The sequence below is a fragment of the Nelumbo lutea genome, chromosome 8, assembly GCF_056320005.1.
Source record: "Nelumbo lutea isolate HS-2025 chromosome 8, American lotus-T2T, whole genome shotgun sequence".
Taxonomy (NCBI): domain Eukaryota; kingdom Viridiplantae; phylum Streptophyta; class Magnoliopsida; order Proteales; family Nelumbonaceae; genus Nelumbo; species Nelumbo lutea.
In genome coordinates, this window is record NC_142691.1 from 617,649 (window position 1) to 630,706 (window position 13,058).

The following is a 13,058-nucleotide window of genomic DNA, read 5'->3' on the forward strand; positions in this document are numbered from 1 at the left end:
ATTAGGGATATTTTAGGAGATAAATAAGGGTTAGATATAATTTAGGATGATAAATAGGAATAAGAGACAATTTAGGAGAATGGGGGGGGAGTGATGTCAATTGACTAAACATTAGAAAAGCAAATTCATCTTTCTTTATGGTGGTTAAAAATAGTTAAGCTCATGTTATTTCTTTATTGGTTTAATGGGTAATTATGTGGAATTAGAAAATAAAAATTCAAAATTTTCGAAAAATAACCAAAACCAAGAGGTATGATGACATGGACTGTCTTGGTTTTGGTGCAAGTTCATAAAAATTAAATTAAAGTATCATATCTATATGTCTACCCATTTCTACCTATTTCATGCACATGTAGCATGCGCCCTTATACTATGTATATATACTAAAATTTTCTAATAATATTCACTCTAATACTTTAAATTCACCATAATTAACTCTATACATATGATAATGTTAAAATGATGGATTAAATATTTTAAGTACCTCGTATGGTTTAGCAAATGGATAAAAACTTATTATACTATTTGAAATTTTACTTATTGTACCCTTAAGTTTTTTGGTAATGGACAATATCCTCCATTAGCATTACAAACCATTTGTATGTGATGTTACATGACCCATGTAATTTTCATTAATTCCAAAACTACCCTATTGTTGCTAAATTTACCTTCCAATGATTTTAAAAATTCAAAATAAACCTAATGGCATTCACCCCCCCCTCTCTCAAATCTTCCACACCTCTCCTTGCTACAAAGGGTCTGGATGAATTTTGGATTGGGTCAGTAAATGCTAGACCCTAACCCTAAAAGTTTGAGTTAGGGTTGACCCACAGGTCAATTTGGATCGTTCCAAAAAATAACAGAAAATTTATAAGAATAAAGAAAAAATACATAAAAATGTCAAAATTAAAAGGAATTAACCTTAAAATTATAAACAAAAAAAAAAAAACTTGAGCATTCAACAATCCAAAGAGTAAGCCATAAAGAATAAAGACTCAATAGTAAAGATGAAAGAGAGAAAGCTTATAAGAATACATAAATAATCCCCATTAGACCTAACAATCAAATCAGTGGGTTGACCCATAACCCAATCCAACTCTTTTTTTTTTTTGTTTTTGTTGGGTCGTGTCAGGTCATTCTCTAATTCAGGTAGCAAAGGGTTCAACTATGATATGAAAAACATATGGTATCCAAAAAAGAACTGGTATAGAAAGAGTTTTGACCAATCAAAACCCGCCCATGAATTTTGATAAATAAACCATATTTTCTATCATGTTTATGATTCTGCTTTATTTGTCAGTTATTTTTTCTGATACCATATGTGCAAAAAGATACTGGTTTGTTCAAGCATTCTTAGGTGGATCTTCATGAACTTTTCTCCAATACATTGTAAAAATTAAAAAAATTGGAACGGGAATTCCAGCTAGACCTCATCCGTTTAAGTTTAATGTGGCTTCTAAGGGGTCAAAACTCAAAACACTATTCATCAAAACGGAACAAGTAAAAAGCACATATCTCAATATCTTCCATAATAATGGCGTCTAGTAACAGTACCTAGGCCACACTTCGTTTTTCAGGAAAAGTGGTTTTCTAAGATACACTCTTACGTTTAATTTGGATATAACGACCTCTATGGGCCTGCCTGTTGGAATTTCGATCTTGGTTTGGGACAACCCTCCCTGCAATTGTAGCCATCATGCTCTACATAGTTTCTTGGTATGTAATGGATTTGTAACCATGTTTCTTTTGACTCCAAATCTTGTGATCTTCTGTGGTTGTAATTAAGGTTAGATTTTTTTTTTCTTTTTTTCTTTTAAAATCTGGTTCGGAGGACCAGTTTAAGGTCCGTCCGTTTCACTGAATCGATTAAAACCCCGATATACTTTCTGTAAAGGCATATTAGGAAACTCCCGATATAATATGTATCAATCAATACGGGCCAATGGGATTAATACTTCGAACCTTGATCATAATATATCTTCTCAAGGTACCATAATTATCCAACTAATGTGAATAAAAACATGGTCTGCCATTGAGAATTCTTTCTCGTTCTTCATAATCTTCAAAACGAAATTCTCACAATGCCTTCCACATGTGGAACACTTGCTTCTTTCTTTGGATTCTAAACACTCGTCACAAAAACTTTCAACATTTGATAGAGAAATCTGCACTATTGGGAAAATTCTTCCATGTACCAGTCCTGTGGCTATCTCCCCGGCTGCATGATTTGGAGGTTCGTGTTTTACCAGATGAGAATTAATAAAAGTATAAAACTCAAGCATTGTATCAATTCGTCATCGGCCTCGGCTTCTTGATTTATTTACTAGTTGGGTTTGTTTTGAAAAATTGAGAAATAAATGGTTAACCCTAAAATGATTATAGGTGATGACAGGTGGATTGCTCTTAGTCTTAGTGGTGCAAGCCTACTATGCCAATTCTCAGATAGGAGGAATCGAAATGTAATTGCTTACGTTGAAAATCTTTTTTTTTTTTTTTGTGGGTAAAGCACAAAATTAATTCATTAACAAACCTACTATGCCAACACTCAAATGAGAGTAATCAAGATATAATTAATTACTTATGTTAAAAGTATTTTCTTTTGTTGGTAAAAGTAAAACACGAACTTAATTCATTAAACTGGAAATAAAGTTCTTACAAACAGAATTTCAAAGGACCAGCTTAGAGGCTAACTAACTCGGTGGAGTAAAAATCCACAGGCTGGTTGGCGAGCCTCTACTAGTAAGATCATGAACTACACAATTAACAATGCTACTTACACAAAGTTAGTTCACAGAAACAAAATAAAATACCTGGACATAGCCTGAACATCGTTAATCACAAAGCAGATGTCCATAGACTCCGCTGACGCAAGACCTTCCAAGATGCTAATCAAAGAGGACCAGAAACAACATGGCTTATGTTGAAAGTCTTGATCCATAGGTTTTACTTTTTGCCTTTCTATCTCACTACTATATTCTTAGTTTCTTATCTTTACTATATGTATCCTTAGCCTCCTCGATGCTTCACTTTAATAAAAACTTCCCTATAGTTTCATAAAATTCTGCAGCTACTTTCTTTGCATATTTGTCTCACTAATGAAGATTTGTTAGTTTAATTTCCCTTAACAACTTTTAAGGACATCTTTTAATATAAGTCAAAATACCATATTTGCCTTTATAGACATCATTGGATGTAGTTTTCAGAGTAAAACCACTCTATTATTTTCAAATTGATTTAAGAAAATTTTTAATTAATAAATGAAAAGTTTTTTTTTAGGTATTTTAATAAATTCCCATATGAATTGATGGACTTAAGGGTAAAATGGATATTTTGGAAAAACTAATGCATTATACCCAAATTTCCGTCCATGAGAATAACAAAAGGGAGGTAGTGCAGGTATTGAATCAACACTAAAGGGTGGTTTTTATGAAAGTAAAATTTCAGGGGAGGTCTTTAGGATCGTCATAAATCTAAGGGGAGATTTTTATATTTTGTCAAAAAAAAAAAAAAAAAAAAAAACAAAAACAAAAACAAAAAACGCGGTTTGGCGCCTAAAACCAAAAGCAAGTTTTCCCCTAAAAATAAAAGAACTCCTCACCTACTCTATCGAGTTATCGACAGATCCATATCTAGATGCCAGTGGCCATGGAGCAGCAGCAGAGACACCAAAAGATGGCAGAAGAACACGAAGAAGTCGAAGAGATACAGCACGGTCCTTTTCCGATCGAACAGCTTCAGGTAATTGTGCCATTTTAATTTTCATTTTACAGAACCTCATATTTAGTTGTCAAACTCGAATCATTCTTGATCTTTCATCCTTTCTTCTTGCTTAAGGAAAATGGGTTCGATTAATTTTCCATGTTTGGGTTGGATTTTCATCATAAATCGCGAAGAAAGTCTTCCTTATTTCTTTATTTATCATCATGTTCTAGGCCTGGAAATTCAAATGTTTCTTGGCTTCAGGGTTCTACGGGTTGCGAGCAAACGAGTATTAGATTTACTAGTAGGTGCTGAATTTTTCGGAAGAGAGAGGGTTTCAACCTTTCTCTGACTCCTTACTGGAAATGCATTTACTAGTAGGTGCTGATTTTTTGGAACCAGAAAGCAAAACCTGGAGACCTGTGGAATTGAGGGCAAAAGCCCTAACCTAAATGGGTATTCCATTTATTGGACTTACATGGATTGCGCATCTTGTTCTATACGAAACTTGGCTTATTAGCCGTAGAATCGTATTCCTCGTATTTTATGCTTGGTCTAGGTCGTTCTTTCTCTGTTGAGAAAAGTTTTTTACTTTTCGTTGTCCCGTTTATTTCCTCGAGAGTCGAGATATATCCATATAGGTTATTTGATAATCGGTAATTGGTATCCGAGGTCACTCATAATAATCACTTGGGCGGGTTCCTGTTCCAGTCTAATCTTCACACTATGCCATATTTTAAGGGGACTAATACCCATTTAGACTGGGCGTTCATTGTCCAGAACAGGAACCCGGTAGGGCTTTTGTCCTCAATTCCACAGGTTTCCATATTTTGCATTTTGTTTCCAAAAAGGATGGCACATGGAATCAGAAAGCTTGCAGATTTCTCAGAAGATTTTATGCCATACCTATCTTTTTTCTTTATAGCATTATAACAATTAACAACTAACTCTATTGGCAAAATCTGTTATTATAATCGTTTGTATTAGCAAACATTTGTTGCTTTCATCTTTATTATGTTTTTTTAATAAATTACTACCTCTTTCTTTCTTTACTACAATTGTGATATATACAATTGGGTGGCTCAGATAGTCAGTTTTACATAATTATGTGTAATATTTTCCGTCCTGAGAAAACTGTTTCATTTTGCCTTTGACAATAGAAATGTGGGCTGCCTAATTTCCCTCAACTTTTATGCCCAAGATTGGCTTATACGTTCATTCCATTACCAGGCAAGACCATGGGATTGGGGATAATCTCCATTTCCTGAATGCCTACATATGGTTGTTGGCTTGTTTCTTATTCTAATATTCTTATATGCCACTTGAGTGTTCGGTTGTTCTTATGTCCACGCCCCATATGCCAGAACAGATCATACTGATGTGGTCCTTTTCCTGCTTTATTCACGCTGCTCCTTTGATAAGTTTGCCAGTGGTCTTTCCTTTTGAAATGCTTTATTCATTTTCTTAAATTGACCTAAATTGGACGGTGTTTGGGTTTTTATTTTCCATTTTTTCTTTTAAACCATTCTATGGAACCTATATCCACGATGTGATATTGATCATTATTTTGTTTGTTTTTCATAACAGGCATCTGGCATAGCTTCCATTGATGTGAAAAAGCTTAAGGATGCAGGCCTATGCACAGTTGAATCTGTTGCTTACTCTCCCAGGAAAGATCTTCTGCAAATTAAAGGAATTAGTGAGGCTAAAGTTGATAAAATCATAGAAGCAGGCATTCTACAACTTCTTTTCTCCATCTTTTTCTTGTTTTGATATGATGATCATTTGCAGATTTCCTTTTTTCTTGATTTACTGACCCTTTTATCAGGAAAAGAAAAATAGTCACGTTCAATTATATTGTTTACTTACAGCCTCCAAGTTGGTTCCTTTGGGTTTTACTAGTGCTAGCCAACTCCATGCACAGAGGCTTGAAATCATCCAAATAACATCAGGATCAAGAGAACTTGACAAAATTCTAGAGGGTAAGTTTTGAGTTTATGTTGACTAGATATTTATTCTAGCAATACATCCATAACAAGGGCGTGGTTTTGACAGCTGAGCATGTATTTGAGAGCAATGTGGTCTTACTGTCTTAGAGCTAGAAAGGATTAATGAGAATTATGGGGGGGGGTTTGAAAAGGATTAAGGGCGACAGTTTTGAAGGTTTTTGATAGATTGAGGGGAGGTCTATTTAGGGTTGGAATTAACAAAAGGTTAAAGAATACAAGAAGGGATTTGAAGAGAAAAAAGAGCTTACTCTTTCAACAGAGGTGAGAGGGAGGTCTCAATGAATGAGTCCTAATATTAGTCTCGGGAAAGGGAATCTGTTGGGGTAGTATTTAGGGACTTCTGTTGCATATCTTGTGGGTTTGGGTGACGTCTTATCACCCCTTGTAATTGTTCCCAATTTTCTTTCTAATACTTTTTTTTTTTATTTAGTTATCAGTTATCTTAAAAAAACAATTCTGATGCTCAGATATCGCTGTGTTTTTTTAATTTTGCATGCTTTATACAGGAGGCATTGAGACTGGATCCATAACTGAATTATATGGTGAATTCCGCTCTGGAAAGACACAATTGTGCCACACACTCTGCGTCACATGTCAAGTAAGAATTTGTCTTTCTCCATTATATCATTTGTATAAGTGCTGCATAAAAAGATCTGCAGTTTTGTTTTTTCACATGTGTACTAGACCTTGTCTTAGATGGAGAGATGAACTTGCTAAGAAACCTAGGTGAGTTCAACTGGTCATCATAGTTGTCAAGGCGTCGCCTAGGCGACTAGGCACTCTTGGCTTGGTGCCTCGCCCAAATGCCTTGACTTTTAGGCCCCCACCTAGGCGACAAAAATGACAAGGTGGGCGCCTTTTATAATATCATTTATATTGCTGTATCTAATTAATCTACATGTTAATACATTTTATTATATGCCATATATATCAATATACTTTGTTTTAATGTTTTACTATTGACTTTTAGGGTTTTGAGTAAAGAAAAAGAAAGAAAGAAAGAAAGAGGAAAAAAGAATAGAATTATAAAGTGGCTCTGTTTTTTCTATTCTCTCTCTCTAATTAAATAAAACTGAAACTCCATCCTAAGGTTCAAAATATCGATACAGGGTGATACGCTGGTAGGGCTTATCAGTCTGTATCGGTACTGTTTTTTTATGTTTTTTTTTTTTTAATTTTTTCGAAACTGGTTCGGAGGGGCCGGTTTAAGGCTGGTCTACCCCCTGAACCACTTGCCGACCTGAAACACCCCCTGTAGGAGTGTATTGGGAAGGCTCCGATACAATACATATTGGTTGATACGGGCCAATACATGACGAAAGTTTGATCCTTGCTCCATCCTTGTTTTTCTATTTTGCTTTCCATCTTGAATATTTATCATATAAAGTTAACCTTCTTTAGCTGCTAATTGATATGAAATTTCTCTATTAAATCCTTATTATAGCTGTGCTGTTTTTGAAAATAATGAAATTAATATATGTAAAAGATTTTTATCTTTTAGACGTGATGATTTACCACATTCTTAGAGAAAATTTAATGTTCTTAATAAAGAGAATTGCTATTTTTTCAATTAATATACATGCTGAATGGTATATAAAACTAGGGAATTAGCCAAAAGTTAGATTTTTATATTATAAAATTTTTATTGTCTAGGTATCACCTTGACTAGGCGCCCCAGTGTCGCCTAGAATTGCCTAGGTGCCTTGAAAACTTTGCTGGTCATGTGTCACAAATAATTCAGTGAAGTCAAAGTTCCTCTTCAACTTTCTTTAAAAACTGACCAAGTTAATTACTTACTGACCCTATAAAAATTGCTGCTTGAGGCCAATGTATTCACATGGCTGGGTCTCCATTGACCGACATAGCTTCGTGTCTTATCTATCTATTCTTTTTTAATCAATATCTACCTCTCTCAATTAGAACGGTGTCTAAAGTTGTCTTGGTGTTTCAGCTTCCACTGGATCAAGGGGGTGGAGAGGGAAAAGCAATGTATATTGATGCAGAGGGCACATTCAGGCCACAGAGACTCTTACAGATTGCGGACAGGTGTTACACAGTTATCATAAAAGGGGAAATGACAACCCTTTATAACTAGTGTTTAATGGTGCTTATGATTGCAGGTTTGGACTGAATGGGGCTGATGTTTTGGAGAATGTGGCTTATGCAAGGGCTTACAACACTGATCATCAGTCAAGGCTTTTGCTGGAAGCAGCTTCTATGATGGTTGAGACCAGGTAGTGTTTTTTCTTTGTTGGGTTAATTTTCTCCTGGTTGATATTGTTGGGCCATTGTTAGTTGTTATATTCATGAACATTACTTTGGTTATATTTACAGTCTTGTTCCTTTATTCCATTTACTTTTATGGCTTATGAAATTAATTGGATTGCTTATATAATGCAGTACTTTTATGTGGTAATGGTTTAACAATTTATTCTCAATCCTTAGAAATAAAAACCAAAACAATTCTCTGCAACTTTGACAAATAGATATTGTACTAAGGGTGGACTATATTTATCCAAGATCCAGATTAAGCTTTCTCCTCCCTGAGTCAAACTAATGTTCAATGGATTGTATAGGTTTGCGATTATGATAGTGGATAGTGCTACAGCCCTTTACAGAACTGATTTTTCTGGAAGAGGGGAGTTATCTGCCAGACAAATGCATCTTGCAAAGTTCCTAAGGAGTCTTCAGAAGTTGGCAGATGAGGTAGCTTATATCTATTTTTTTTTGAGATATTGTAATTGGGCCTTCTTGGTTTATTTGATGGATAGAACAAATTTTTGTTAGTTAGAAATTATATAGAACAAAGTGGGTATGGAAATGTTTCTTTACCCTACAATCTAAACTTCTCCCACATGATGTTTTAATACTAATAGTACTACTGGAACTACAGTTTGGTGTTGCAGTTGTTATTACAAACCAGGTTGTTGCACAAGTGGACGGTTCTGCTATATTTGCTGGCCCCCAAATCAAACCTATTGGTGGAAACATCATGGCTCATGCTTCTACAACAAGGTTTGTCCAGCTTGATTCTTAAACTATTTTCTTTTTTGTTCCTTTTTATTAATCTCCCTACTCCATATTTATGATAGACTCGCACTTCGCAAGGGAAGAGGGGAGGAACGCATATGTAAAGTAATAAGTTCTCCATGTTTGGCAGAAGCAGAAGCACGGTTTCAGATCTCAGCAGAAGGTGTTACTGATGTTAAGGACTGATGAAACTCAACTTGGTGGGAAATTGGGTTTAAACATGTGCTCTTGTATCTTTCACTAGCTTGTATCTTATGAAAGTTATCTATCTCTTGAAGAATGTTGTACAAGCATAGAAAATTTCCTACCATTTGTCTTCTGATTGAAGAGTGAGAATATGTTTTGCTATAGGTCTATCAAGATCAATGTTTTAAAACGCGGAGGCGTGACGCAAGGCGTTCCACTACCTAGAGGCATGAGGCGTAGTTCAGAACGCAAGAGGCGTAAGCCTCCTTAAAAGGAGGGGGGTTAGGAGGAGGATGAAGAAGGGGGATCTCATTTTTTCTTTATTTTTAACAATTTTTTTTATTAAGAAGAATAAAGATGGCATGAGGCGTAGTTCAGAACGCAAGAGGCGTAAGCCTCCTTAAAAGGAGGGGGGTTAGGAGGAGGATGAAGAAGGGGGATCTCATTTTTTCTTTATTTTTAACAATTTTTTTTTATTAAGAAGAATAAAGATGCATAACATTAGTTAATAATACATAATATATATTATATATTATATAATACTAAAATTAGTAGTGAAAAAAGCCATTATATATTATAATATATAGAATATTATAAAATATATCATATATGATTAATAATATATAACTAATATAATATAAAATATGTCTAGATAAGGCTTCGAGCTTTGAGTGCTATGCAGGGCCAGACTCGGGTCAAGATCTAGGCCCGATGGTCAGGTCAGACTGAACCCGACCCAGCTTGTGAATAGCCTAGCCTGAACCAGATCAAGCCCAGCTTGTGAATAGGTCTAGTTGGGCCCATGCCCACATGACCAATTAGATTGAGAACTACTGTATAACCTTTCAACCATTGGGATCATTGTTGTTGTTTGTTAAGAAGTCTAGGGAGATTGAGAACTTAAAATTGTTGATGCTCTTCTATCCTTCCTGGGTGGTATTTCTAAATGTTTCAAAAAAGGGTTTCCAAAGCTTGTCTTGCAGTTTCGTGCTGTTTTGATTTGCCTGCTGTAGAAGATATTATATATGTGTGTGTATATATATATGCTTCTCTATATACAACAATGCTTAATCATTTCATTTTACTTGACTTTAATTTACATGTCTAAATTAGTTGTCATTTTTCTTAATTACAGATCCTACAGTGGATTGTTTATCTGAGTCTTCTAGGTTCAGAAACAATGCATGCATTTTCCATGTAAACTCAAGTGCATTTTGTGTTCATTCAGATTTCTTCTCAATGACTGGCTTCTCTCACTAAAGGTCTATAGACCCATCACATCTCTCTTTTCTGGAACATAGAGCTTTTTTATGGACATACTAGAAAACAAACAGTTAGGGACTGGGTTAAGATGCGGTCTACAGTAGTAATTCTGATGTGAATACCGTATAGAAAACTCCCCCCCTTTTTTTATCAGCTTTAACAATCAAAAGCATTTTACTAGTGTAGCATACAAAACCATGACGCTATGGCATTTCTTCTTGAAGCCATTCAATTTAGCGCTCCTAGAAGTTTTTCCAGAACCTCCATGTTTAGTAAAAAAATTATAAGAAAACCCTGAAATTACTCAGCCACAAGGGAAACACCTCAAATGAGCCCTCATGGGCAAGGGGAGAAATACCTAGTTATAAGTACCTGGAGAGGGAGAATTATGCATGGAACTTTAAGGTTCTCAAGCATTTTGTAGTGCATATTTCAGTTTGCCAATTGAGATAGTTAAACATTGTGATTCTATTCTCAATGACATGCTTTCGTAAAACAGTTTCTAATTTGGTATGACTAACTAGATCCTACCTTGTTATTCAAAAGATGGTTGAACAACAACAGAATCTATCCCCTACACTTTTCAGCCACTAACCTCAGGCAGCAGATATAGTAATTAGGGGGTGTTCTTTTTTTGGATTTTGAGAGGGGGGAAAGCTGGTCAGTGGGATTTTGGTTTCCATTGACCAAGAATCCCATGTTCATTTTTCAGATTTATATGGGGACTAGGGAAAGTTTATTTTCCTAGGTATCATTTATCATACCCATCTCCTAGGTGGGTAAATAACTTTCCCACAGGGTTAAAGTTGCTAACACTTATTGATAAAAAAAAGTTGCAAACACTTGAATGGGACAAAAATGCCCATTTTAAAAATGATTTTTTTTTGGCTAAAATGGTCATTACCTTATTTACCAAGGAAATAAAAGAACATGGGTAAATTCTCTTACCCAGGTAAATGTTTCCCAAGAAAAACTTACCTAGGTAATTGCATTTACCCAGATAAATAACTTATCGAAAAGCGAATGGGGCCTTAATGAAAGTTTTCAATCATTAAATATAAGGATCATGAAGATGAGAATTTACCTAGGTGAACATTCAAAACAAAGGCACAAAGCCACCTCCTTTTTCCCGTGATAGTTTGGACATAAAGTTATCATTTTCTTTTTATTTTTTATTTGGTTTAATGTTGTGGTTATTCTTTAGCTTTTGATGAACAAATTATTCCCATAATTCCATTTGTTATCTTAATGTTCATGGGGGCATATGATTAGCATTGGTTTCAAACTCCTTGTATTCAAGATTTTAATATAGGCTTTTGTTGTGGATGCATTCGTGAGAAGAATTACCGTCGCTGGCAGCAGCAGTGAGGGGGGCCCACACAACAACTTATCTTGCCACGTCAGCTCTTCTTGCCAGCTCGCTAATAGTTTACTTATTCCAGTTTTGTTTTTATTTATCTAGTTCTGTTCTTACTTATCTATTAGAGATAGGAATTGAGTTCTGTTAGAAGTCTGTTAGAAGTAGGGGTTCTGTTCTTACTTATCTATTAGAGATAAGAACTGAGTTCTGTTAGAAGTAGGAGTTTGATTTAAAGTTGAATTGTCCTAGCTTAGTCGAATGGAGTAAGGAGTCTCTTGGACAAATCACCCATTCGGTTTTCCACAATAGGGTCTGCATGCAAGGGAATGTGCAAGGGGAAGCAAGAGGTTCTCCCCGTGGACCGACCCGTGACGAGATCCTATGCCCGGGCCCATAACAACTTTCCTGAAATTGAGTTGCAGGGTTTAACAAATCACAATCGTCTTTCACTTGAATGAATATTAATTGCCAATATTGTGGATGATGCTAAATCCTAATTTCATCAAGCACCATTAGACCTATTGCACATTTATGGGCTGTATATATATTGTAGTTCATGCAACATGTTGCTAAGCATGCAACTTTGTTTTATTTCGTGGTTTGTGAATGTTACATTTTGTTTTTGTTTTCCTTGGAGAGGCCAAAGACCATAAAATTTTTAGGAATCTATTCTAACATCTGCTATACACCAAATCACTGAGATATTGATGATGAAATAGTTTGGTTCCGAGCCCCAAACAAGAGCCTTGCCAGATAGCTTTATAAGTTAAAAGAAAACATTTTGCTTCCTAATTTTTGGGCAATGAAAAGTTGAATAACTTCTCTATTTTACTTATAGGGTGTCAATCTGAAATAGGATTTAAGTTTTTCTATTTCTTTGGATCACTCTTAAAATTTCTTTTTAATTTTAGAACTGGAAATTTTCTTGTAATATATCTCATGAATTTGCTACTATGATATTTCTAGTGATATATGCTACTGTTTACTTGATCCTCATTTCAGAAATCTATCTTGTTGTTTTTAAGATATTTGTTAATTCTTATTTCAACTTCAGACCTGAAATTGTCTCCAGATTAAATCATGTTCTAGATGGAAAAGCATTACAACTTAGAGTATAAGTGAATGAGTGAGGCCTATAGGTGATAGTTGCATATGTCAAAAAGAAGTATTCTTGTAAATTAATTGCATGTATTGAAATAGTTAATTGTTATGTGATGAACTATGTGAAGCCTATATTTATTTTTTGTATAAGTGAATGCATGAGGCGTATAGGTGAAAATCGCAAATGTTAATATGTAGATGGCTATTACATTGGTATCTTGTATAAGATGCATGAATGGTAGTAGATAAATTTGTAAATGTGACCTACAATTACTATTTGCATGTTTGAATATATTATTTAATTTCACACATGATATTTCAATTGTATGTAAGAGGGACCCATAATTATGTTTGTCAAATGTTTTTTTCCCGGTTTTTCGAGCTTTTGAGAAGATCTTTGAAAGAAATTG

The 13,058-nt window shown here is 34.8% G+C and overlaps 1 protein-coding gene across 3 annotated transcripts; it reads left to right on the top strand.

Moving 5' to 3' along the window:
* Positions 1–3,398: 3,398 nt before the first annotated feature.
* On the top strand, positions 3,399–12,135 carry RAD51 (RAS associated with diabetes protein 51). Of its 3 annotated transcripts, none has more exons than XM_088959924.1 (10): positions 3,550–3,738; positions 5,287–5,431; positions 5,571–5,681; positions 6,215–6,306; positions 7,660–7,754; positions 7,829–7,942; positions 8,285–8,414; positions 8,602–8,723; positions 8,801–8,938; positions 11,529–11,824. In XM_088959924.1, exons 1-9 carry the CDS (start codon positions 3,634–3,636, stop codon positions 8,922–8,924), a joined length of 1,038 nt encoding a protein of 345 aa, XP_088816050.1. In that variant the 5' UTR covers positions 3,550–3,633; the 3' UTR covers positions 8,925–8,938; positions 11,529–11,824. The 3 variants fall into 3 exon arrangements, with proteins under 3 accessions (XP_088816049.1, XP_088816050.1, XP_088816048.1); XM_088959922.1 differs by having other exon boundaries at positions 3,555–3,738; positions 8,801–8,901; positions 11,529–12,135; XM_088959923.1 differs by lacking the exon at positions 11,529–11,824 and having other exon boundaries at positions 3,399–3,738; positions 8,801–9,065.
* The last annotated feature ends 923 nt before the right edge of the window (positions 12,136–13,058 follow it).